The sequence below is a fragment of the Saccopteryx bilineata genome, chromosome 2 (assembly GCF_036850765.1).
Source record: "Saccopteryx bilineata isolate mSacBil1 chromosome 2, mSacBil1_pri_phased_curated, whole genome shotgun sequence".
Taxonomy (NCBI): domain Eukaryota; kingdom Metazoa; phylum Chordata; class Mammalia; order Chiroptera; family Emballonuridae; genus Saccopteryx; species Saccopteryx bilineata.
In genome coordinates, this window is record NC_089491.1 from 333463373 (window position 1) to 333486766 (window position 23394).

Consider the following 23394-nt stretch of genomic DNA (forward strand, 5'->3'; position numbering starts at 1 on the left):
AGAGATGAGAAGCATCAATCATCAGTTTTTTGTTGTGACACCTTAGTTGTTCATTGATTGCTTTCTCATATGTGCCTTGACCATGGGCTTTCAGCAGACTGAGTAACCCCTTGCTCAAGCCAGCGACCTTGGGTCCAAGCTGGTGAGCTTTGCTCAAACCAGATGAGCCCGCACTCAAGCTGGAGACTTTGGGGTCTCAAACCTGGGTCCTCCACATCCCAGTCCAATACTCTATCTACTGTGCCACCGCCTGGTCAGGCTAAACCGTTGTGTTTTAAAACAGTGGTCCCCAACCTTTTTTGGGCCATGGACCTGTTTAATGTCAAAAATATTTTCACGGACCAGCCTTTAGGGTGGGACGGAAAAATGTATCACGTGACTGAGACAAGTGTCAAGAGTGAGTCTTAGATGGATGTAACAGAGGGAATCTGGTCATTTTTAAAAAATAAAACATCGTTCAGACTTAAATATAAATAAAACAGAAATAATGTAAAGTTATTTATTCTTTCTCTGCGGACAGGTACCAAATGGCCCACGGACCGGCACCGTCCGTGGCCTGGGGGTTGGGGACCACTGTTTTAAAACATAGGCCAGTAATTGTTTATTAGAGTATACACTGCTATATACAAAATAACTAATCAGACCACAACATTTCAGTGTTTAAAACAGAATGGGCTTCCATGTGAAAGCAGCACCATTGTGACATTTTAACTTTAGTATTCCTCTCCTTCCTCATGAACCTGCTCATAATCTTCCTTAGGGAAGCCCTGTCCTCACGGGCCTCAGAAAACACTCCTGCCTCCATATCCTCACCTGCATACCAGTGGACAAAGGCACGCTCGGCGTACATTAGATCAAACTTGTGGTCCAGGCGAGCCCAGGCCTCAGCAATAACTCAGCAGGCACACCGATTGCTGTCGCTGGGCCAGGTCTCCACCAGGTATCACAGTGGGAGGCTGGTAATTAATGCCAACTTTGAAGCCAGTCCACAAACTGAACGGTGCGCTTGGTCTCTATGGCGGCAATGGCAGCATTGGCATCTCTGGGAACCATGTCACCATGGTACAACACGCAGCAAGCCATGTATTTACCATGGTGAGGGGCACATTTCATTGCCTGGTTGGCTGGCTCAATATTCTGTAGCATTGGTGATCTATGCTACAGAAAGGTGTTCATGGTAGGCTTTCTCAGCAGAGGTGACAGGGATATATGTGGCCAGAGGGAAGTGGATGCAGGGATAGTGCACTAGGTTGGTCTGGAATTCAGTTAGATCAACATTCACGGCTCTGTCAAACCTGAGGGAAGCAGTGATGGATGACAGATTTTGATCTATCAACCTATTCTGTTAGGTTGTCTCCAGGACAGTATTCTGTTAGTATAGGTTGGGTGCTCAGTATCAAGGTTTCTACGACAGATGTCATAGATGGCCTTGTTGCCCCTCATGAAGGCACAATCAGTGTGCTCCAGGACAGTATGTGGATGGGGTTGTGGGGCTCAACTAAAGCTGTGGGAACCTGGGGTGCTGGGTAAATGGAAAACTCCAGCTTGGACTTTTTGCCATAATCAACAGAGAGACGCTTCATGAGCAGGGAGGTGAACCCAGAACCAGTTCTCCCACCAAAGCTGTGGGAAACCAAGAAGCCCTGAAGACCATGCACTGGCCAGCCAGTTTCCAAATTAGGTTCAAGATGGGGTCAGTGATCTGCTTGCCAATGGTGTTGTGCCTGTGGCCATAGTTATTGACAGCATCTTCTTTGCCTGTAATGAGCTGCCTAGGTTGGAAGAGCTGGCATTAGGTACCAGTATAATCTTCTCCAATGACTGTGGGTTCCAGGTCTACCAACACTGCCCTAGGCATATGCTTGCCAGTGCCTGTCTCATTAAAGGTGTTGAAAGAGTCATCTCCACCCTCCATGGTCTAATCACTTGGCATCTGATTATCAAACTGGATGCCATGTTCCAGGTAGTAGAGTTCCCAGCAGAGATTGCCAATATGGACACCAGCCTGGCCAGCATGGATGGAGATGCCCACATGCATGGTTGCTGCTTTGCAGTTGCTGAGCAGATGGCAGAGAACATGTGGAGAGGTTGCTGCTTCTTACAGTAGGATTCTTAGGCAGTCTATGTAAGAGAACCTGCTGATCCTTCCTCTAACTTTTCATGGGCTTGTCCCTAAGGGTGAGGCAGCTGGGGAGTTGGCAGCCTCTCTCAGGAGCCACGATCATTCCCTGGGCACATGAGCCACCTTTTCTACACAGACAACACCCCTGGGCCTGAGTGCAAGGAAAGAGGCCCCCAGCAGGCAACGCCCTCTACCCTCGCAATGAAGGGAAGGGGTGGGGGCATGTCAGAGTGGGGGGACAGCTTGTGTGGAAATAGCTCCAGGAAGCTCTAGGCTGCCCGAGTGTGGGGATCGGTGTGCTCCTGGCTCTGCCTGCCCCAGGGACTCAGAGAGGAGAGCTGACACCGTGAGGCAGCCACCCAGAACCAACAGAAAACAGGATGTGCTCTACAGAGCAGCAACTGCTACGCTTGTATTATTATCACTGCTTCTGCTGCGTGCCCAGCACTGGGCTAGACCCCAGCCTCGCCACTCCACAACAGTTCTGTGTCGTTGACTGCATAGTATTAACTGCACTAATTATAAATGGGCACACTGAGGCCCTGGCCGGTTGACTCAGTGGTAGAGTGTTGGCCTGGCATGCGGGAGTCCCAGGTTCGATTCCCGGCCAGGGCACACAAGAGAAGCGCCCATCTGCTTCTCCACCCCTCCCCCTCTCTTTCCTCTCTGTCTCTCTCTTCCCCTCCTGCAGCCGAGGCTCCACTGGAGCAGAGTTTGCCCGGGTGCTGAGGATGGCTCTGTGGCCTCTGCCTCAGGCGTTAGAATGGCTCTGATTGCGGCAGAGCGACGCCCCAGATGGGCAGAGCATCGCCCCCTGGTGGGCATGCAGGGTGGATCCCAGTCGGGTGCATGCGGGAGTCTGTCTGACTGCCTCCCCGTTTCCAACTTAAGAAAAATACAGAAAAAATAAAAATTAAAAAATAAATGGGCACACTGAGACCCAGAGAGGCTGAATGACCTACCCACAGTTATACAACTAGAGCCTGAACACAGGTTTGTCTGACTCCAGAGTAATTGCATGTAACTCATGGATTAGTCTATTTCAATTACCTGTGTTTCATTTGCTGTGTACCTTTGGCTGAACTGCCTAACCTTTCTGAACTGTATAAATGTCTTCATCTATACAATGAAGGTAATACATATTCCTGCCTCGCGCAGTTGTCATGAGAATCAAATGGGCCCCCAGTGTTTGGCACATAGGAGGTTACATGTCATAGTGCTATGGGTTGAATTGTGCCCCTCTTCAAATTCATATCTTGAGTTCCTAACCACTCAGTACCTCAGAATGTGACCTTATTTTGAAATAGGATAATTGCAGATGTAATAATGAATTAAGATAAAGTCATTAGGATGAGCCCTAATCCAATCATTATAAAAAGAGGAAATTGGGACACTGAGCTATGACAAGGGGGAAGCCCCATAGGAAACTGAAGGCAGAGCTCAGGGTGATGCTTCTATAAGCCCAGGAACAGCAAAGATGATACTAAGATTGCAAAGATGTAAGCTGACTGACTTGTTCAAAGGTTCAAGAGGTTAGCAAGTTACCCAGCTGTTCCTTTGTAAATAGAGTACTAATGACACCCACTTCAGTGGCTGGTTGTGGCAATGAAATGTACAATAATTATGTCGGAAAGTGCTTAGCGGTGTCTAGGTATATTAAAGCCTCATTAGTATTATCTGGTTGTATTTGCACCTTCGGTCAGCCCAGCATGTGGCCTGCCCCCTCCAGAGTACCACATACTTTCCAACAGGGCCTTAACCAGCATGCCCCACTGCCTTGAGCAGCAGCCTGGTGGTGACCGGTGACCACGCCTGGCTCTCCACAGCTTGGGGTGGGCTACTCCTCCGCATGGGCCCCCTGTCTTACCTTTTCTTCCCTGAACCCCAAACTGCAGCTGTGTTCCAGGTGGGACCCAGCCCCTGAGCTCACTGTTCCCATGACCAGTCCTTTGGGGCACTCCTGTGACTGCAAAGCAAAGCCTTCTCATGGGTCAGGGGCCAGTGAGAAAGCCCCCGTAAACTCTTGCTCTAGCAGTTACCCCTTTCTTCTTTCTGTCTTGCCCAACTTCCAACCCCAGGATGTCCCCGGACCAGCTGTCAGGCCATGTTGGCCTCCCTGAGACTTTGGGAGTGCTGCCTCGGGAGAGAAGGAGGAGGATAGGTTGAGAGAAATAGGGGAGTCTGGTCCTCAGACTGACACCGATCATAGAGAACTCTGAATCATACATGCCCACCAGCCCTGCCCAGCCCCGTCCGCCCAGCTCGGGGGCCTGGGTGGGCATCAGATTTCCACCTGGCTCCTGGCTTGGAGCCTGGGAAACACTGAGGTTCCAAAACACCAGTCTGGTAAGAACTACCCCAGACTCCCCTCCAGTGAGGTCTGAGAGGGCCCAGAGAGCAGAGTGGGCCCCGCTCTCTGGACCTCCCGGGGCCTTTAACCCCCAGGGGTGTCTGATTTCTTGACTTCCTGCGCCCAGCATCAGAGGCTACAGGAGCAGTAGAGGGGATGCCCCATCCGGGGCTCACAGGCCTGTAACCGTCAGGGTTGTAGCGTTGACCCTGGGGTGACTGGCTGGCAGGAAGTAAACACCTGTCCCCGCAGCTCTGTTTGGCTACTGGCTCCCAAGAGATCCTTCCCTTCCCTCCACCGCGCGCGCGCACACACACACACACACACACACACAGACAAACACACACAAATGCTCAACCCATGACCCTCACCCAGCCCACCCTTTAGGTGGTCAAATAGAGGCAGCTGTGACCTCCTCCTACACTGACGTGTTGAAAAGCCACATGGGACAAATGTCACGCCTCCTTACCTTTCTCATGACCTTAAGCCTCAGCTACCTTAGGCTGGCTTCCTCCAGAGTCCCAGAGGCACCCCTGAAGTCCCCTCCCATCCAAGGTGGCTCTGTCATCTCTCTGCCACCCTGAGGTCCAGATGTGAGCTGATGAGAGCCCCTGGCCCTTAGGCTGACCCTGATATCTTGGAGAGGATTGAGTCCCCCCCTTTCCCACTTCAGAGTGACAATAGTCCTGTCCCAGGGAGGATTTCGAGCCTGGGTTCATTTGCTGCAGGGGCTTAAAATAGATCTGGCCGACAAGCCCTCCAGAGCCTGTGGCCCCCACACCCCGCACCTGGATGGGACCCCTCTCCCTCGTAGCAACACCTATGGACTCTGGGCTTCAACCAGATCTGTGTGGGACAAGAAAAGACACTGAGGTCCACACTAGGGTCTCAAGGGAACAGGGTGGCCTCTGTCACCTCAAAGGGGGTGCTCATCCATCCTGACTGCACGAGTCCCTGAAAGGCTGGAGTTTCCAAGTCAGACTTCCTCCTCTTTCTTTTCCTCCAGGTGTCTTGTGTCCTACAGCGAGTCCTCCAGCTAGGCAGGAAAAACAGAGGCCTGACCCCGTCTGTGACAAAGCCCAGTAGTGGAGAGGGAAGTGGTTTGAGTGAAATGCTGAGCTAAGCAGATCTTCGGAGTGTTTGAGTCAGCCAAGCGCAGCTGATGGGAGCAGGGATGATGAGGATGTGGAGATACAGGATGTGAGTGGGGGAAAATCAGCAGGACCAATGGTGATTGCACTGAGAGGCGGGCCAGGGCAAGGCGGTCAGGGGCCGGGGAAGGATGCTAAGGTGCTGAGCTGAGCTCAGAGGGGAAGGGGAATCCCAGGGCACAATGAGAAGCCTCCACCGCAGTTATTTAAAGGGGTCGGTTAGAAACCCAGGCAACCATGAAATTCCAAGCTGTGAGGGTTGACATGAGAAAAAGACACAGACTGAAATTTCTGAGATGTTCTGAGAGTTTCAGGGTCTGCTGGAGGTATGGGTCCAAGACCCAGAGCAGGATCTATGGGAAAGGACTGGAAGCCTGGTTGCAAAGGATCAGGGATAGGAAGGGTGCCGAGCAGGAAGGGAAAGGAAGTAGTATTTGTTCTTAGCAGTCAAAGGAGCAGAGGCCAGGTTCTGCGGCTTCACAGCTTCCTGGGCCTCAGGCCGTGGGAAGAGATAGAGCTGCACATTGGGAGAGGTGGAGCCAGGGGATCTAGAGACCATGTGACAGTACTGGCCAAATGGGGGACTTCCAGGTTGTGCCCAAAAAAGCTCTGAGGAGGCAGCAGTTAGTAAGAAAGAGGGAGGAAGTCCCAGTTGTGGTGTCCTGGGCATTATTGATAATAAAGCTTCCACTTGCGTGTGTCAGAAACTGTGTGCCCTTTACAGGGGCCAGAATGGCTGAGGTAAACCTGCCTCCACTTCTGCGGCCCCTCTGCTCAGCCTGTGCAACAACCCACGAGGCACCTGCCAATTGTGTTAGTTAAGCACTTCCTGTCTACCTCTCTCCATAAGTTGGAAGCTGCAGGCGGGCTAGGGTTGGACAAAGGTTGAGTTTGCCACTTGACTGTGGCATGTAGAGGTACTCTCTGAGCACGCGCTGGGTTTAGGCCTCACAGCCGAGCTGTGACAGTGACGTTGTCAATCTCACTTTACAGGTGGGAAACGGGGGTTCCAAGAATGTCTGTGGTTTGCTCAAGGTCACATAACGCCAGAGTGGTGGAGCCAGAGTGTGACTCAGCCTTGCTGGGCTCCAGAACCCAGTGTCCAGCCAACAAATTCCCAGAAATGGGGGTTACCTGAGGAACATGAACCCTGAGAGCCAGGCCTGAGAGGGAGGGTCTCCAGGAAGGGAGGTTTCAGACACAGGCAGCTATCTGCCCAGGCCGCCACTAAAGGACCAGAGTTGAGGGGAGTCTTGTCCAGCTCCCCACGGACCGCTTTCTTCTCTCCTTAACACTCATTCTGGGCTTCTTTCAGTTCCCTTTGGTGACACAGCTTCCCCACCCCTCTTCCACACACATACACACACTTGCACACATACACACACTCTAGCTTCTACCGGAACCAAGCCGCTCACCACACCCTCAGTCTGATGCCTCAGCCAGGGGAAGTTGGGGCAGGGGCCAGCTCACCACTGGAAGTGACGGGCCTGGACACACATCTCTGTAGAGGCTCCGGGCTGGTGGAAGCCACATCGCCCTGTTCCCCAAGTGCCCCCAGGGGGAACTGGAAGTGAGCCATGAGGGTTGGTGTAGTCTTGCTTCTCCCTTGTTTGTGCTTCACCATAAGACAGCATCTGAAGGCAAGGGGCCCCTTCAATTTTGGAAGAGGCTGAGTGGTGCAGTCTGCCCCTGCTCCTTCCTCCCTACACCATGTCTCTGGCCCAGAGTGCTTCTTGGCACAGGTTCTCCTGTCCTGGCAAGGTAGGTCCTGAGCCGGGCAGGTCCCCTGTCCAACCTCACCCCTGGACTCTCACACCAAAGCCATGAGCTCGGTAACATCATCTCCCCTTTACAGGATCTACTGAAGGTCACTTAGCTAGAACACAACAGAGTCAGATACAAGCTCAAGTGTGATGCCCCTTCCTCTACACATAGCCCCTGTGTGGTTCTTGGCGAAGTTCAAGTCTCTAAGGGTGGGGACCTCACCTGAACAAGGGGGACAGTGTGTGTGGTAGGCAGTGTGCAGAATCCTAATCTCATGCTTCCTCAGACTGTGTATGGGGCATTTGACAATAAAAGAAAGACTTTTCCTGACTATTACTTCAGCTACATTTTCTAGTCCAATAAATAATATTTTCTATTAAAAATGACTAGCCTAGGCATGACCTGTGGTGGCGCAGTGGGATAAAGCGTCGACCTGGAACACTGAGGTCGCTGGTTCGAAACCCTGGGCTTGCCTGGTCAAGGCACATATGGGAGTTGATGCTTCCTGCTCCTCCCCCTTCTCTCTCTCTCTGTCTCTCTCTTTCACTCCTCTCTCTCTAAAAAATCAATAAATAAAATATTTAAAAAAAAAAAAAAATGACTAGCCTCCAGTGAGAAAGTTTCCCATTTTGTGGGGTATCAATTAAATAGTTTCTTTTTTTTTCTTTTTTTTTACAGAGTCAGAGGGAGGGATAGACAGGGACAGACAGACAAGAACGGAGAGAGATGAGAAGCATCAATCATCAGTTTTTGGTTGCGACACCTTAGTTGTTCATCGATTGCTTTCTCATATGTGCCTTGACCGTGGGCCTTCAGCAGACCGAGTAACCCCTTGCTCAAGCCAGCGACCTTGGGTCCAACCTGGTGAGCTTTGCTCAAACCAGATGAGCCCACGCTCAAGCTGGCAACCTCGGGGTCTCGAACCTGGGTCCTCGGCATCTCAGTCCGATGCTCTATCCACTGCGCCACCGCCTGGTCAGGCAATAGTTTCATTTTTAAAGGGAAAAAACACACAAAAATCTACCTATACACTTTTTCCCCCATCCACACTTTTATTTATTTATTTATTTTTATTTTTTTAGAGAGAGAGAGCCAAACAGAAACACTGATTCCACTGACTTATGCATTCATTGGTTGCTTCTTGCATGTGTCCTGACCAGGGATCAATCTACAACTTTGACAAATCTGGTTGATGCGCTAATCAACTGAGCTATCCAGCCAGGGATCCTTATCAACACTTTAAATTTTAAAAATACAAAATAGCATGACCTGTGGTGGTGCAGTAGATAGAATGTGGACCCTGAGGTTGCCAGTTTGAAACCCCAAGGCACATATGAGACACAGTCAATGAACAACTAAAGTGAAACAACTATGAGTTGTTGCTTCTTGCCCTCTCTTTCTCTCCCTCTTTCTCTAAAACTCAATAAATAAAATCTTTAGAAAAATAAACATAAAAATATAAAATAGTGAAATACTCAGCAGATACAAATAGTAAAATACTTATGTATAATTCTTTTTTTCTTTTTCTTTTTCTTTTAAGATGAAAGGAGGGAAAGTAGCGAGTCAAACTCCTGCATACACCCTAACTGGGATCCACCCAGAAACCCCGTCTTGGGCCAGTGCTCCAGTACTGAGCTATTTTTAGTGCCTGAGGCTAATGTGCTCCAACAGGAGCTATCCTCAGTGTCCCGCCATGCTGGAACAAATCGAGCCACTGGCTGCAGTAAGGGAAAAGGGAGAGAAGGGGTGGGAAGGGAGCAGATGGCTGCTTTTCTACTGTGTGCCCTGACAGGACATCAAACCCAGGATATTCATGGGGGGGGGGGTGCTGGGGGGGGGCTCTATTCACTGAACCAAGGACCAGGGCCACTTATGTATAATTTCTATCTCTATTTTTTTTTTTATCAAGGAGTAGGAGAGAGAGAGAGGGAGAGACAGAAGAGAAGAAAAAGACAACACTTCATGAGTGATGAGACAGATCAGGGCAAAGACCAACAACCCGGGTTTTCCTAGAGGGAAGGAGAGGGGCGGGGAAGGTCAAGGTTCTGATTCATCAGCTGACTAATATCATATTTATTAAAAACACAGCCAATAACTTTAAAGGGCAACCAATACTTTCCAGAACTTATATGTTTTATTTACTATCTAAAATTTAGTCCGTTAACTTGAAAATGTTCTTTTGAAAATATTTTTATTGAAAATGACTATAGAAAAAAAATGCAAACGGGAGTGGTTCCTGAATAAGCTGATTCCAGCGGCAGAGTTTAAAACCACAACTGAGCTTCGGAGCAGGGGAACCCGGCCCAGGAGGGAAGCTTTCCAGAGGAGGTGACCCCGAAACAAAATTTGAAGTGATGGCTGTCCCATGAGAAGGAACAAGACACGTCAAGGTTGAGGTCGGTGAACGGGGCCCACTTGTGGAAGCGAAAAATGTACTGAACGGCAGATGGATGGTCAATGTAGCGTTCAGAGCGGGACAGGCGACTCTGGCGCCGACCCTGAGAGGCCCCGAAGGGGACCAGGTAAGAGGAGCTGGGGCGGACAGGTGTGGGTTTGAGAATTAGAAAGGAGCAGAGTAGCCTGAGGATCCCTTTCTGAAGGCACGTCTAGGAGGGGCCGGGGTGACCCTTGAAAGGTGTGCAGGCGGGTGGGGCGCGGGCCGGGACTATCCACCCGCCGCGCCACCGCACCCTCGGACGTGGTTCGGTTGATGGCCTGTGTCTGCACTGACCTAGAGCCCCCGAGGACGCGGGCTGAGGCAGCTCCCGGGCCTGAGCACCGCAGCGGGGTGAGGTGGGGTGGGGACCTGGGGCTGTCGAATGACTATTTTGTGGATCCAGATTGCCTAAGGACCCCAGTTGGGGGTCCAGGCCTCCACGTGGCGTCTGGTAAGAGGGCTGGGCTGGAGAGGGGCCCGGCCCGCGGCCGCTGGGTCAGTGCGGGGGCACCAGAGTGGCTCCGTGGGGCAGGGCTGGGCGCTGCCCGCGCACGGAGGTTCTGTGGCCACGGCCCAGGGGCGGGGGTGGACGACGCGGAAGTGCCGGGCGGGCTGGAGGGCGGGAGGCGCAGCTCCGGGGAGCGCAGTCGTCCCAGCCGCCCGGCCGGTACTGCCGGGCGCAGCCACGCGGGCGCACCGCTGACAGGTAGATCCCGGCCGCCGCGCGCTCCTCTCCGCACCCGCGGGGCACCTGTCCGGGCGGGAGGAGGACTGGAGCGGGGCGGGAGTCGGGGAGCGTCCGCGTCCGGCTCGCTTGGCGCCGGAGCCCAGGTGAGCGCCTAGCGCAGGGCGCGCCTCGCGGGTCTGGCGGCCTCCTGGGTGTCTCCCACGGCCCAGTCAGCACAGGGTGCCCCGGCCTTCGTCCTGCAGGCGCCCGGGGAGCCCGGCGGCTCGGCGGCGGAGTCGGCCCCGCTGCCAGGGGCGCCCGCTCTGCGGCTTCTCTCCCTCCGTCTCGCTTCGCCAAGGATGGATGGGAAGCCCCCGGGCGCCCGGCAGGAGTTCTGGCCTGGACCGTGAATGGGCAAACCCCGCTTCCCCGTTCTGTGCGCTCCGCCGTGTACGCCTCACCCTTTCGGGTAAGGGGATGAGTTTTAAAGGGTTCATCCTCCAGGATCTTAAGGCCAATGGCAGGAATTAGGGCAGAGAATGTGGGAAGATGGTGTCAGGTAGAGGCGCGCTGTCCTTTGACTCGTGGCGGAGGAAAGGAGGCGCTGACCCTCCCAGTAGAGAAGGACCATGAGGCGCAGTACTTCTAGGACTAGTTCCTTTACGTCCTTCCCTCTTTTAAAAACGAAACAATTAAGAGCCTCAAAGTGGAGGAAAGAGACTAGTGTGGCAGTGATACGGTTAGATGGCGAGTTAGATGGTTAGATGGGATTTCCGGGACCGGCACCCGGGACGCGAATGGAAGGACTTTCCTGGCCTCGCCAACACCTTGGACACGGGAGGGTGGGGAAGAGGACGGGGTCGCCCGCGCCCCCCGCCCCCTGCCGCGGGAAACGCAGTCTGAGAGACCCTGAGCCAGCTCCCCGAGGGTGGCCCCCCGGGCAATCCGACTAGGGCGGATCCTACGGGGCGGTCCCAGCCGTAGGGTGGGGTCTGGCTTGGACTCCTGCGCGCCCAGAATGGGGATAAATAGCCAGGAGCAGAAAGGACGCAGGCGGACGATGAAGGAAGCTAGAGGGTCTTTGGGGGAAGAGGGCAGTAGGGCCAGAGGCAGGGTTCGGGACCTCCCCGTGACTACCGGCCCGGGGCGCTGGGGCTCCTAGCAAGTCGAGGGAGGTCCTGGGAAAACACCCTTTCTTATCTAAAGGCCCGACTTTGGGGTTTCCCCCTGCGCCTCGGCCTTCCCCCACCCGGTCCCTGGGAGGAGGCCAAGAGAGGCTTCTTTCTGCCACATCTGCTACCCGGCCCCCACCCCCAGTCTTGGGGTGTAGACAACCCACCTAGAGGGGATGAGATTTAGGGTCCCTCTGGTGCGCAGGAAACTTCCCCCCACACCCCCACCCAGGCCGCTTCTCCCTTGACTTTGGTGTGTGGGGTTTGTGGAAAGACAATGTGAATCAAACTTCGGAGGTGGCATGGGGCTTGCTGCTCTGCCGACTATGGGAGTGCTTCCTCTCTTAGGCGCCTCAGGTCGCTGCTCCTGGGACTTCAGGGCCCTGGTGTGAATAGTGGGGCTTCTCCCTCTCCAAAGGGGCTCCTGGCTGCGCCGGCTAGATGCTTCAGTTACAGGGGGCTACCTCAGGTCTTGAGCAACCCGCACCTCTTTAGCATTTCCATGAATGCTGCTGCAGTCTGCTCTCTCCCCACTTTGCAGGGCTCAAATCCCCAAGCTTGGGTCTGAGTGAGGCTACAGAAATTGCACCCCCGAGATGGCAAACCTGATCAGCAGACCCTTGGCAGGCAGAACAGACCCCTGGCCAGCGCTGCCCTCTGGTGAAAAGTCAAGTCCTCCCAGCAGTGGAAGAACTTCCTGAGGGCTACCCTATAGCTGCTGGGGCTCCCTGGGAAATCGCACAACTGCTTCTATCTGAAGGGAAAGTAGGGATGGAGAACAGACATTGGCACTCGGATGATCTGAATCAGATCTAAGCCTTCCCAGAGGAAGCCTCCTTGGGAAACTGACACTGAGCCTGGCTCTAGTGCACCTGGCTGCAGGCAAGAACCCCTGAGGCTGAAGACCCTTCCTTGGTTCTGCCTGGCTTATTGTGGGAATCCCTTTCCGTAGCCCCTGCCTAGGCTGCCTGGAGGGGCTGTACATTTCTGACTCGAGGCCAGAGTTCTAATTTCCAAATCTTTGTATTGAACAGCAATGCTGGGCGGGGCCAGGCAGTGGGGGGACTCAACCCGACTTCCTCCTTGCCCTTTAGGCCCTCCCAGCTGCACCACCCCTGGCACAACTGCAGGCCAACCTTGTGTGTGTGTGTGTGTGTGAGGGGGGCATCGGGAAGTCTGCCTTCCCTCTGTGTCGACAGAGCTTTCTTCTGTCCACCTTCACTTAGCTGGAATTGCTTAACACTGGTGACTATTGCCCCTCTATTCCAGGACCAAAGCCTTTTTGTGTGTGTGTGTGTGGGGGGGACAATGCTATGAACCACATTAAATGTACAGTGGCCACCAGCCAGCAGGCTTGGGGGTTGGGGGGTAAGAGATGGGATGAGAGATTGAGAATTTGGTCTGGGGGACCCAAATGAGAATTTCTGTCCACATCGCTCCCTCCCCCAGCTCCAGTGAGTCAGGTTTCTGAGTTGTCCTGTCTGGCCACTTTCATTTCCCCTGGTGCTGGGTGGAGGCTGGTATGGAAAGGGGAACTGAGCCACCAGTCTTCTGAGGCCTGAGGGCAGGGCTGGGAGTGCTCCCCCCTCCTTGGCCCAGCCTGGAGCTGGGTACTGCTGTGAGAAGAGGCCTGCAGATGGAGATGTCTTAGCAGGAGATGGCAGGTGGCACTTAGCAGCTACAACCCAAAAAGGTACTGGGCAGGGAATTTCAGGGGAAACTGAGGCTCAGTGCTCCAAGGCCAACAACAGAGGGGAGTCAGCCTCCTACCCAGGCATGCCAGGAAGCCCACTAGGGCTTGAGTACATCCAGGCAGCAGCCTGGCCTTGGCCTCGGTTGGATGGTGTTAGCTGTTAGAAAATTCTTCAGCTTGAGGCTGTCCTGGTTTTGACTCAAAACCTAGTCCCTTGGTGCACAGTGTTACCCCAAATATTAAGATTAGTTCTCATCCCCAGCCTATGGAGTGTTCACTTCACCAGCCCAGAGGCCCCATTTCCTTCAGCCATTCTTGCCTGCCTGCCTCGGACCCCAGCAGACTTCCTCCTGGGCCTGGTCTAGCTCTCTTGTTCTCTGATCAGAGGAGAATCCTGGCCAGAGGGGGGACTGGTGGGGGGAGGCAGCTGGAGGACAGAATGCTTCCTGCCTCTGGGGTATGTCAGTTGGCTGGGTTTTTTTGTTGTTGTTGTTTTTTTTTTTTACAGAGACAGAGAGAGTCAGAGAGAGGGATAGACAGGGACAGACAGGAACGAAGAGATGAGAAGCATCAATCATTAGTTTTTTGTTGCCTGTTGCAACTCCTTAATTGTTCATTGATTGCTTTCTTATACGTACCTTGACCGTGGGCCTTCAGCAGACCGAGTAACCCCTTGCTGGAGCCAGCGACCTTGAGCTCAAGCTGGTGAGCTTTTGCTCAAACCAAATGAGCCCTCACTCAAGCTGGCGACCTTGGGGTCTCGAACCTGGGTCCTCTGCATCCCACAGTCCGACGCTCTATCCACTGCGCCGCCGCCTGGTCAGGCAGTTGGCTGGTATTCTTAAGTCCTACTTGGGTCCAGCGAACAGCAGGGTTCTGGGCTGGGGAGAGTGTGTGGAAGAAGGAAAAAACTGGAGAGATCACTGAGGAGTTTGCCACTCACTCAGAAGGTAAACAAGATGGGGGGTGGGTTCAGTATAAGGCTGAGTAAGAGCCCCAAACCACTCATCTCAACAAATGGAGTTCAGGGCCACCCGTGCTTTTACAGAGAGTGAGTGTGAGAACGGGCATACTCACCTCACAGAGCAAGTGTTGGCACCTGTCTGCCCATCACCCTTGTTCTAGGCAGCATGGCCTCTGGGAATGCCCCCCATACCCATCCTTATGCCACCCTCATCATCATAACCGCTCTCCTTACGTGTGGAGGGTCTTCTTAGGGGATGGAGGTACCAAGGAGAGAAGCATGGTCCAGGGGCAGCGTGTGCCCTTTCACACACACAGGCACACCCACCTACTCAGGTGTGCTCAGAAACTAGGGCCCTGGATGGAGGCAGCCTGCTTGCCAATCCTGCTCAGCCCTTTGCTCCTTACTTGCCTATTGACAGACTCCCCTCTGAGTTATGACCTCTTTTCTGCCTCAGATTCTGGGCTCACAGGTTAAGGGCAAAGACAGGAGAGAAACCACCCAGCATGGAGCGGGCCTGGAAGGGGCTCAGGACAGTGAAGAGAAGTTTCAGGTCCTGGGTCTGGAGAGAGACTGGCAGGTCGAGGGTAGGAGGCATGGGTTCCCTGTGGCCAGTTGTCTTCTGACTAGGGAGGCAGAGACTGGTCCAGGATGTGGCACTGGCCCCCTGCGCATGGGCCACCATTAAACCTTGTCTCTTTAGTTCTCCGAGCTCTGGGCACCAGGGAGCCAGGGGGCCTGGCAAACGTTAGGCGTTTACTAATTGCCCTAGACTGGAAGGGAGGAACCAATCTAGGAATCTGATAGCTTGACAAGGATAGGATATCTAAGTCTGGTGGCCACTGTCTTGGTGATGCAGGAGACAGTAGGCTGACGGGCTTTCTCTCAAGATGTCCAGGTGGGGGAAGCTCGATCCCTGAGGAACACTGAGGAAGAAAGGAAGTGCTGAAGACTGGGCGTGCAACCCCCACTCCATTCGCAGGTCTGCCTGCTTCTTGGGCCAGGTTTCCTAGAAAGCGGGTTAGTGGGGGAGGAGGGGGAGGGGGGAGGAGCAGGGCGGGGCAAGGAGAAGCTGGGCAGGGACTGGGAACCTGCTGGAGGCTGGCCTCAGCCTGGCCCCTCAGGGAGCTTGGGACGCAGGAGCGCCAGGCTGAAGCAAGGGGACCGGCCTCTCTCCCTGTGTGTCCGTCATTCACTGTGGGCTGTCTCTCCAGGGGACGCATGGGCCCATCCTGGAGGGAGGCAGCCAGGGCAGGTTTGGAGATGGGCAGCTCTGGGCGTCCATCCGTGCTGTGCCGGCCTTGTGGCCTCATGGCAGCTGGGGAAGTGATATCCTATATGGTAAAGGGCGTCTGGGTTGGGGCCTCCACTGTAGTGTGACCCCTCCTTCCTTTCCCTTCAAACACAGCACAGATGCAGGGACCCTGTGACAAGAAAGCTGTTAGCTGGAAAGGGAACTGGCTTTGAGCACCTGGGTGAACCAGAGAGACTCCAGGTCCCAGTGCTGGGAGGAAGGGGAAGTCCTCATGGCCATGGCTGGGCTCCCTGAGTGCCCCCATGTCCCTCTGCCAAAGGAGCAGTTGGCAGCAACTGACTGATGCTTCCCCTCTGGCTTCCTCCTGCAGGACCCCTTTGCCATGAACCAGCCTGTCACGGGGGCCGCCCCTCCGCCCCGCCGCGTGCGGCTGAAGCCCTGGCTGGTGGCCCAGGTGAACAGCTGCCAGTTCCCAGGGCTTCAGTGGGTCAATGGGGAAAGGAAGTTCTTCTACATCCCCTGGCGCCATGCCACGAGGCACGGCCCCAGTCAAGACGGAGATAACACCATCTTTAAGGTAAGCCCCAAATGGGAGGCTGCCTGGGCCTCTGAGGCACCCCCTCCAGAAGAGGAGCCCCCCCCCCCCCTGCTGCATCTCATACTAGCCACTCCCCCAGCTGCCTTTCTGAAGGTGACTCCAGGCCTGGACTGAGGGGTCACAGGCACAACCACAGGGTATACCTTTCTAACCTGATCCCCAGAACAAGGTGGGGACTGCCGGGCCCCCAGGAGACCTTCCTGTAGCTCCTTCTCTTCCTCCTTGTTCTTGTCTCACCCTCACTCCACACAAGTACATGTAATGCGCATGTTTGCTGTAAGTGTAACACCAGGAGGTGAGTACATGTAATGTGCATGTTTGGTGTAATTGTAACACCAGGAGGTGACTATGTGACTATTGTGTGTTTATATTTTCAGTTTTCTGCATAAGTGCATATATAAAATGCAAATATAGAATCAGACTATGTATTCTGTTTTGTTTTTTTTTTAAGTTCTTTTTTTATTTTATTTTTTACTTTTATTTATTCATTTTAGAGAGGAGAGAGAGAGACAGAGAGGAGAGAGAGACAGGGGGGAGGAGCTGGAAGCATCAACTCCCATATGTGCCTTGACCAGGCAAGCCAGGGTTTTGGTATTCTGTTTTGTAACGTTTGCACCCAACATCAGGACCAGCTTTTCCCTCCAACACAGGCCTCCTCACCTCCAGGGGCCAGCAAAGGTTCCGCTGGGGATGTTTTAGCACAGTTTAGTCACCCAATCCCAGGGTTCAGACACTTCAAGTTGCTTTCAGTGTTTCAGTGTTGAAGACCACATTGCCGGATACCTCCTCTAAAATCTTACCTGTTGTATACCTTAAATGATTTTCTTTGGGGTTAGTTCCTAGGATTAAATGTTGCTGAGTCAAAGAGAATGCTTATTTTTATGTTATTTTTTAATTTTTAAAAATTTTATTTATTGATTTTAGAGAAAGAGGAAGGGGGGAGAGATAGACATCAATTTGTTGTTTTTGCTTGTTTATACATTTATTGGTTGATTTCTTGCATGTACCCTGACCCGAAATCCAACCCACCACCTTGGCATATTGGGAGGGTTCTCCAACTAACTGAGCTACCCGGCCAGGGCAAGAGAATGCTTACTTTTAAAGTTTTGGATATGTATTTCTTAGTCATTGCACTTGTTATTTCAAGGTTCTTTTCAAATCCATTTCATATTTTTGAATAGCGTAAAAAAGTGTAAAATGGGCCCTGGCCGGTTGGCTCAGTGGTAGAGCGTCGGCCTGGCATGTGGAAGTCCCGGGTTCGATTCCCGGCCAGGGTACACAGGAGAAGCGCCCATCTGCTTCTCCACCCCTCCCCCTCTCCTTCCTCTCTGTCTCTCTCTTCCCCTCCTGCAGCCAAGGCTCCATTGGAGCAAAGTTGGCCCGGGTGCTAAGGATGGCTCCATGGCCTCTGCCTCAGGTGCTAGAATGGCTCTGGTTGCAAGACGCCTCTGATGGGCAGAGCATCGCCCCCTGGTGGGCATGCCAGGTGGATCCCAGTCAGGTGCATGTGGGAGTCTGTCTGACTGCCTCCCCGTTTCCAGCTTCAGGGAAAAAAAAAAGTGTAAAGTGGTTTACAGCAAAAGGTCTTCCTACCCCTATCTATTCCCAGCCACCCACCTCCTCCCTAGAGGCAATTAGTATTATCACTTTCTTCTTTACCTTTCCTTAGAGATTTTTGTGTGTATTCAAGCAAATATGTACTTATACTTTCCCCAACTTTTCACAAAATGATAGATGTATAGGCATATTCTCCTGTACCTCCTTCCTTCCTTCCTTCCTTCCTTCCTTCCTTCCTTCCTTCCTTCCTTCCTTCCTTCCTTCCTTCCTTCCTTCCTTCTCTCTTTCTTTCTTTTGATTGATTTTAGAGAGAGAGAAGAAAGGAGAGAGAGAGACATAGATTTGTTGTTCCACTTATTTATGCATTCATTGGTTCAGTCTTGTATGTGCCCTCACTGGGGATCAAACCCACACCTTGGCACAACCTTGGTTACTGGGACAGCACTAACCAACTGAGCTACCGGCCTAGGGCTGTACTTCATGTTTCTTAAAGATCACAATATGTCAGTATATCAAAAGCTTCCTCTCCGCCCCTTGTTACCCAGTATTCCATAGTTAGGATTGGCCATAATTTAACCAGACCCCATTGATGGACATCTGGGTTGTTTTGGGCCTTTCGCCTTTGCAAACAGTGCTGCAATGAATAACCTAGCCCATGCAGAATTCTGTGTGGATGCTTCTGTACCTGTAGGGTAAATCCCCTGGGTTTTAGGGTAGAAGCTGGGTTAAAGGGTAGAAGCATTTGAAATCTTGATATCAGCCAAATTGTTCTCCAAAATAGTGACCCCCAACAATCAAAGTGGACAGAGCCCATGCTAAGCGCAGGCACAGTTAGTTCAGAGAGCTTTATGGGCCCTTGAGTCTTCACAGCCACCCTGTGAGGTGGGCACTATGATGGGGAGACCAAAGCAAAGACAAAGTGACATGCTCCTGGCACACAACTGGTGGGTGGTGGTTCCCAGATTCAAACTGAGTCCCACTCCAGATGCCACACTCTCATCCACCATGTCACACCATCCTCAGAGGTTGTACCTATTTACACTTCAGGAGCAGCGAATGCAGTGCCCTTCACGGCTCCTTGGTTTTCTGTAGCCCATTGGAGCCCTGAGGGCCGGGAAGGACTGGCACCATATCTCTCACCCTGCAGAGGAGCTCAGTATGCTTTGAAGGTCTCCCAGCACAACCTCTGCTCCCATCAGCCAGGGGGGACTAGGCGTTGGTGAGGTGTGAAGTTCTCTATGATGGCCTGTCTTCTCTTCCTGTCCCAGGCCTGGGCCAAGGAGACGGGGAAGTACACAGAGGGGGTGGACGAGGCCGATCCAGCCAAGTGGAAGGCCAATCTGCGCTGTGCCCTTAACAAGAGCCGAGACTTCCGCCTCATCTACGATGGGCCCCGGGACATGCCGCCTCAGCCCTACAAGATCTATGAGGTCTGCTCCAACGGCCCTGCTCCTGCAGGTATCATGCCTGGCCCTGTGCGGGCCACCTAGGAGGCTGCACAGGAAGGCCCAGGGCCCTTTGTGGTGCAATGGTCGGGCACATGCTCGGTCCTAACACCCAGGGCTTCCAGGAGTTGCCAGGGATGGGCTGTTTGTGGGGCCAGGAATGGCTTGGCATGGGTCACGGCCACTATGTCATTTCCAGCTAGCCCTTGTTATTGGCTCTTGGTGGCCCAGGGAGCTGAATGTTATGGGGTCAGGGAGGTCCCTACTGATTCCTGACGGCTGGGTGACCCTGCACCTCTGTGTTTGGGCAGCTCTGGGCAAGGGAGAAGCCACAGCAGGAGCTGCCACATGGGGCCTCAGTGGCTTTCCTCTTCCTTCCCCACTGACCCCCTTCCTGCATTTCTTTCCTCTCCTTCCATCTGCAGAGTCACAGCCCAGTGAGGACTACACTTGTGGTCCAGGGGAGGAGGAGGAGGAGGAAGAAGAAGAGGTGAGCAGGCCTTCTCCCAGCGTCTGCCTGCCCTGCCGTGGCGGGCCTGGTGGGGGCGCTCTGCTGCCCTCCTCTGCTGCTCTTCCTGTAGCTCTGCTTGGAGTTTCCTCTTGGGGATTCTGAGCATAGAAATAAAGTCACCACCTTGAACCCCCCAGGGCTTGGTTGGTACAAAAATGTGCTCATACATTGTCTGACTGTCTGACCCTCACAGCAGTTGAGGCTTAGTAGATACTATACCTGTTCAGAAGGAAGATGGAGAAACTGAGGCACAGAGGGCTCCCTGGCCTGCCTGGGTGGCAGAGGTGGGGCTGGAGGCAGGGTCTGGCCTCCGCTAAACTGAAGCCAGGAAATTACCTTGCGCTTCTCATATGTTATTTCTTTAGCATCAGATCAGTTTAATAACCTGTCCTCTCTTCTCTCTCTCTGGCCTCTTCCCTCCTCCTTTGCCTGTGTCTTCACTTCAGCTCCAGAGGATGTTACCAGGCCTGAGCCTCACAGGTGGGGCGGGAGGTGGTATGGTTGGGGGCCTCGTATAAGGAGAAGCTGCAGGTACCCTTGGTACCTGGGGGCTGAGGGGAGGCTGGTGGAGGGGAGGCCCAGTGCTGGGAGTAGGGGGCCTGGGATACAGTTCCTAGAAGTGGCATTAGAACTCTGTTCTCCCGACCCCCATAGAAGCAGTGCAGCCTGGTCCCCCCATGGCACCCTATTCCTTACCCAAAGAGGACGTCAAGTGGCCACCCGATCTCCAGCCGCCTGGGGAGGTGGGCCCCCCTGCTCCAGACCCCAGACTCCTGCGCCCTGCCCCTGGCAACCCTGCTGCCTTTGGGCAGTTTCTCCCTGAGGTCCTGCCAAACCTGCAGCCCGGGCCAGAACAGCTCCTGCCCGATCTGCTGATCAGCCCCCACATGCTGCCTCGTAAGGACCCCTAGGCGGGTGGGCTGGGCTGGGCGGGGAAAGCAGTGCTGGGGGTTGGTTTGCCAAGAGGCTGGAGGATGGCAATGAAAAAAACAGAGATGCCCATGCCAGTCCCTCCCTGGGTGGGGGGAAGTAAGTGGGAGAAATGACAAGATGGACTAGCAGCTGGGCAGAGGAAGTCAGTGGGTTGCAGAATGGGGAGGGGCGGGGCTCACAGACCAGGCTGTCCTACCCCCTCTCTGTCCCACAGTTACTGACTTGGAGATCAAGTTCCAGTACCGGGGGCGGCCACCCCGTGCTCTCACCATCAGCAACCCCCATGGCTGCCGGCTCTTCTATAGCCAGCTGGAGGCCACCCAGGAGCAGGTAGAGCTCTTCGGCCCCGTGAGCCTGGACCAGGTGCGCTTCCCCAGCCCCGAGGACATCCCCAGCGAGAAGCAGCGCTTCTACACAAACCAGCTGCTGGATGTCCTGGACCGCGGGCTCATCCTCCAGCTACAAGGCCAGGATCTGTACGCCATCCGCCTGTGCCAGTGCAAGGTGTTCTGGAGTGGGCCCTGCGCCTCAGCTCTCAGCTCGCACCCCAACCCCATCCAGCGGGAGGTCAAGACCAAGCTCTTCAGCCTGGAGCATTTCCTCAATGGTGAGGACCCCACATCGTGTTCCTCCTGGCCTCCTCTCGTCCAGGGGCACGGTTCTAGCCTCTGACTATGGGTCTTGTCCTCACTGCAGAGCTTATCCTGTTCCAGAAGGGTCAGACCAACACCCCACCGCCATTTGAAATCTTCTTCTGCTTTGGGGAGGAGTGGCCTGACCGCAAACCCCGAGAGAAGAAGCTCATCACTGTACAGGTACCTCTATCTCCCGAGCCCCTACCTCTGCTTTGGCTTGAATTCTGGGGAAACCTGAGACAAGCCCTTGTCCATGGTGGTGGCTCAAGGCTCTCTGGGCAGTGTGAACTTGGTGGCCAGAGTTCATCAAGGCCCAGGGCTGCCCACACACAAATAGCCTCTGTACAAAGTAGAAATTGGTGCCCCCTTTTCCTGGAGGATGCAGTCCACTTCCTGTCCCTTGGTGGATGTCTCTGCACACAACTGGATTTGACAGCCCTATTGAACCCCGTTCTCTTTGCTCCCAGGTGGTTCCCGTAGCAGCTCGCTTGTTGCTGGAGATGTTCTCAGGGGAACTTTCCTGGTCGGCTGATAGCATCCGGCTACAGATCTCAAACCCGGACCTTAAAGACCACATGGTGGAACAGTTCAAGGAGCTCCATCACATCTGGCAGTCCCAGCAACAGATGCAGCCTGTGGCCCAGGCCCCTCCTGCTGGCCAGGGGCCCTGGCCGATGCACCCAGCAGGCATGCAATGAGGCTGCAGATAGTGACTGGAACAGGCTCTCTGGGAGGCTGGCTGTGCAGACTGACAACGTGCAGGTGGGACGGCTCCCGTGGGCACCTGCCTGGTGCAGGGCCCTGTCTCTGGGTCTCCTGGAAGTGGATTTGAGCCAAGAAGGAGAGGGAAGAGAGGCCCGAGTCCCAGGTTCTTCCTGCAGAAGCTGAGGGAAGCTGGAAGTCAGTTTTGCTCTGGGGCTCCGTCTTCGGGACAGACCTCTTCTCTGCTAGCTCTGGTCTGATGGCTCTGTAGTTCAGTCATCAACACTGGTGAGCAGAAAATGCCCTCCCCCCAGAGTCGGGGTCTCATTGTACAGAGATCACCCCAGAGTGCCCCCATTTCCTCCGGCAGAAAGCCTAGTGCTCTGTGCCAGGCCCCCCCGGCAGGCCTCAGCAGGGCATGGCCTGATTTGGGGGTTCCCTAGTTTGAGCCTCACTTCCTCATCTTTCTCCTTCCTGAGATAGACATGGGCACTTAGGTATTATAGCAGATACTTAAGGCTGGAAGCTACCTCCTTTCTTGACAGTCCAAGAACCTGGGGTAGAAAGTGGAATTTTATGTATTTTTGGATTAATAAATGTTAAAAACAGGCTCAGCTATTTCTTTACTTTTTTCCAGTACCACTTGCTTCCTTCCATGCTGCTCTTAACAGACCCTATGTCTGACGCCAGCTGGCCCTCTCTGCCAGCACCTGCCCTCCATCTCTGGGGCCCTTGACTCAGGGAGGGCCTGCCTTCCAGGTTGATGAGTCAGAGGGGCCTTCACCTGGCTGGCCGCTTTCCAGGAGGAAGCCAGCTAAGCAAAGGGCGTGGGTTTTTACATGTGTGCAGAACCTAAAATCCTGCCCAAGTCCATTTTCCCACAAGAAACGGTGAAAAAGGGCTGGGACCATTACAATGTCATCCTCATGCATAATCCTGTTTTTAAATATATTAGGACAATGCATACAAATTGGGAGTTCATTGTTTGAGTCTGGCCCATAGATGTAATATTCTGGTCTGAACAATTTTGTTATCTTTTTTTTTAGTTACAAAATGTTTTTTTAAGTTTATTGGAACAATTTAAAGTAACACGGAAAAGAAGCACCTTCCTTCTACTTTTTCTTCAGTTTTCTCTTGCTCCTTGGCATTCTTACTTCTTCCAGATGCAGGACAGGGAATTAAGGTTATTTATTCTGTGGGCCACTTTGCAGAGGGCTGTGCTCCTTCAGGGTAGTCGGGTTGTGACTATGGGCTGGCGAGGTGCACCCACATCCCACAGAGCAGGCCACCGGGAAGGGCAGGCTGGAACTCTTGGGCACGGGCCAAAGTTGTCCACAGGCAGAATTTCTTCCTCTATTGTTTATTCTTTTGTTAAGGACAAATTTAAAGTAGAAAGAATGGTATGAAATTCTCATGTACTAGCTTCAACAATTATCAA

General features: G+C 53.5%; 1 protein-coding gene and 1 pseudogene across 14 annotated transcripts; one reads left to right on the forward strand and one right to left on the reverse strand.

Annotated features, from left to right (window-relative positions):
- Positions 1-713: 713 nt before the first annotated feature.
- On the reverse strand, positions 714-2038 carry LOC136322606 (tubulin alpha-1A chain-like; annotated as a pseudogene).
- Positions 2039-9759: 7721 nt separating this feature from the next.
- IRF5 (interferon regulatory factor 5) lies at positions 9760-22566 on the forward strand. 14 transcript variants are annotated; one of them, XM_066262263.1, is made up of 11 exons: positions 10904-10960; positions 12758-12908; positions 15180-15302; positions 15946-16152; positions 18999-19188; positions 19601-19665; positions 20133-20166; positions 20341-20583; positions 20834-21226; positions 21316-21434; positions 21722-22566. In XM_066262263.1, the coding sequence occupies exons 4-11, from the start codon at positions 15958-15960 to the stop codon at positions 21950-21952; spliced, it is 1470 nt and encodes a 489-aa protein (XP_066118360.1). In that variant the 5' UTR covers positions 10904-10960; positions 12758-12908; positions 15180-15302; positions 15946-15957; the 3' UTR covers positions 21953-22566. The 14 variants fall into 14 exon arrangements, with proteins under 14 accessions (XP_066118357.1, XP_066118362.1, XP_066118370.1 ...); XM_066262266.1 differs by having other exon boundaries at positions 15211-15302; XM_066262269.1 differs by having other exon boundaries at positions 15219-15302.
- The last annotated feature ends 828 nt before the right edge of the window (positions 22567-23394 follow it).

Excerpts from the sequence above, each read along its gene's own strand:
- IRF5 (XM_066262260.1), top strand. The coding sequence starts at position 9,838 with ATGGTCAATGTAGCGTTCAGAGCGGGACAGGCGACTCTGGCGCCGACC. Across the intron at positions 19,666-20,132 it reads AGGAGGAGGAAGAAGAAGAG|CTCCAGAGGATGTTACCAGG; the intron begins GTGAGCAGGCCT and ends TCTTCACTTCAG. Across the intron at positions 20,167-20,340 it reads ACCAGGCCTGAGCCTCACAG|AAGCAGTGCAGCCTGGTCCC; the intron begins GTGGGGCGGGAG and ends CGACCCCCATAG.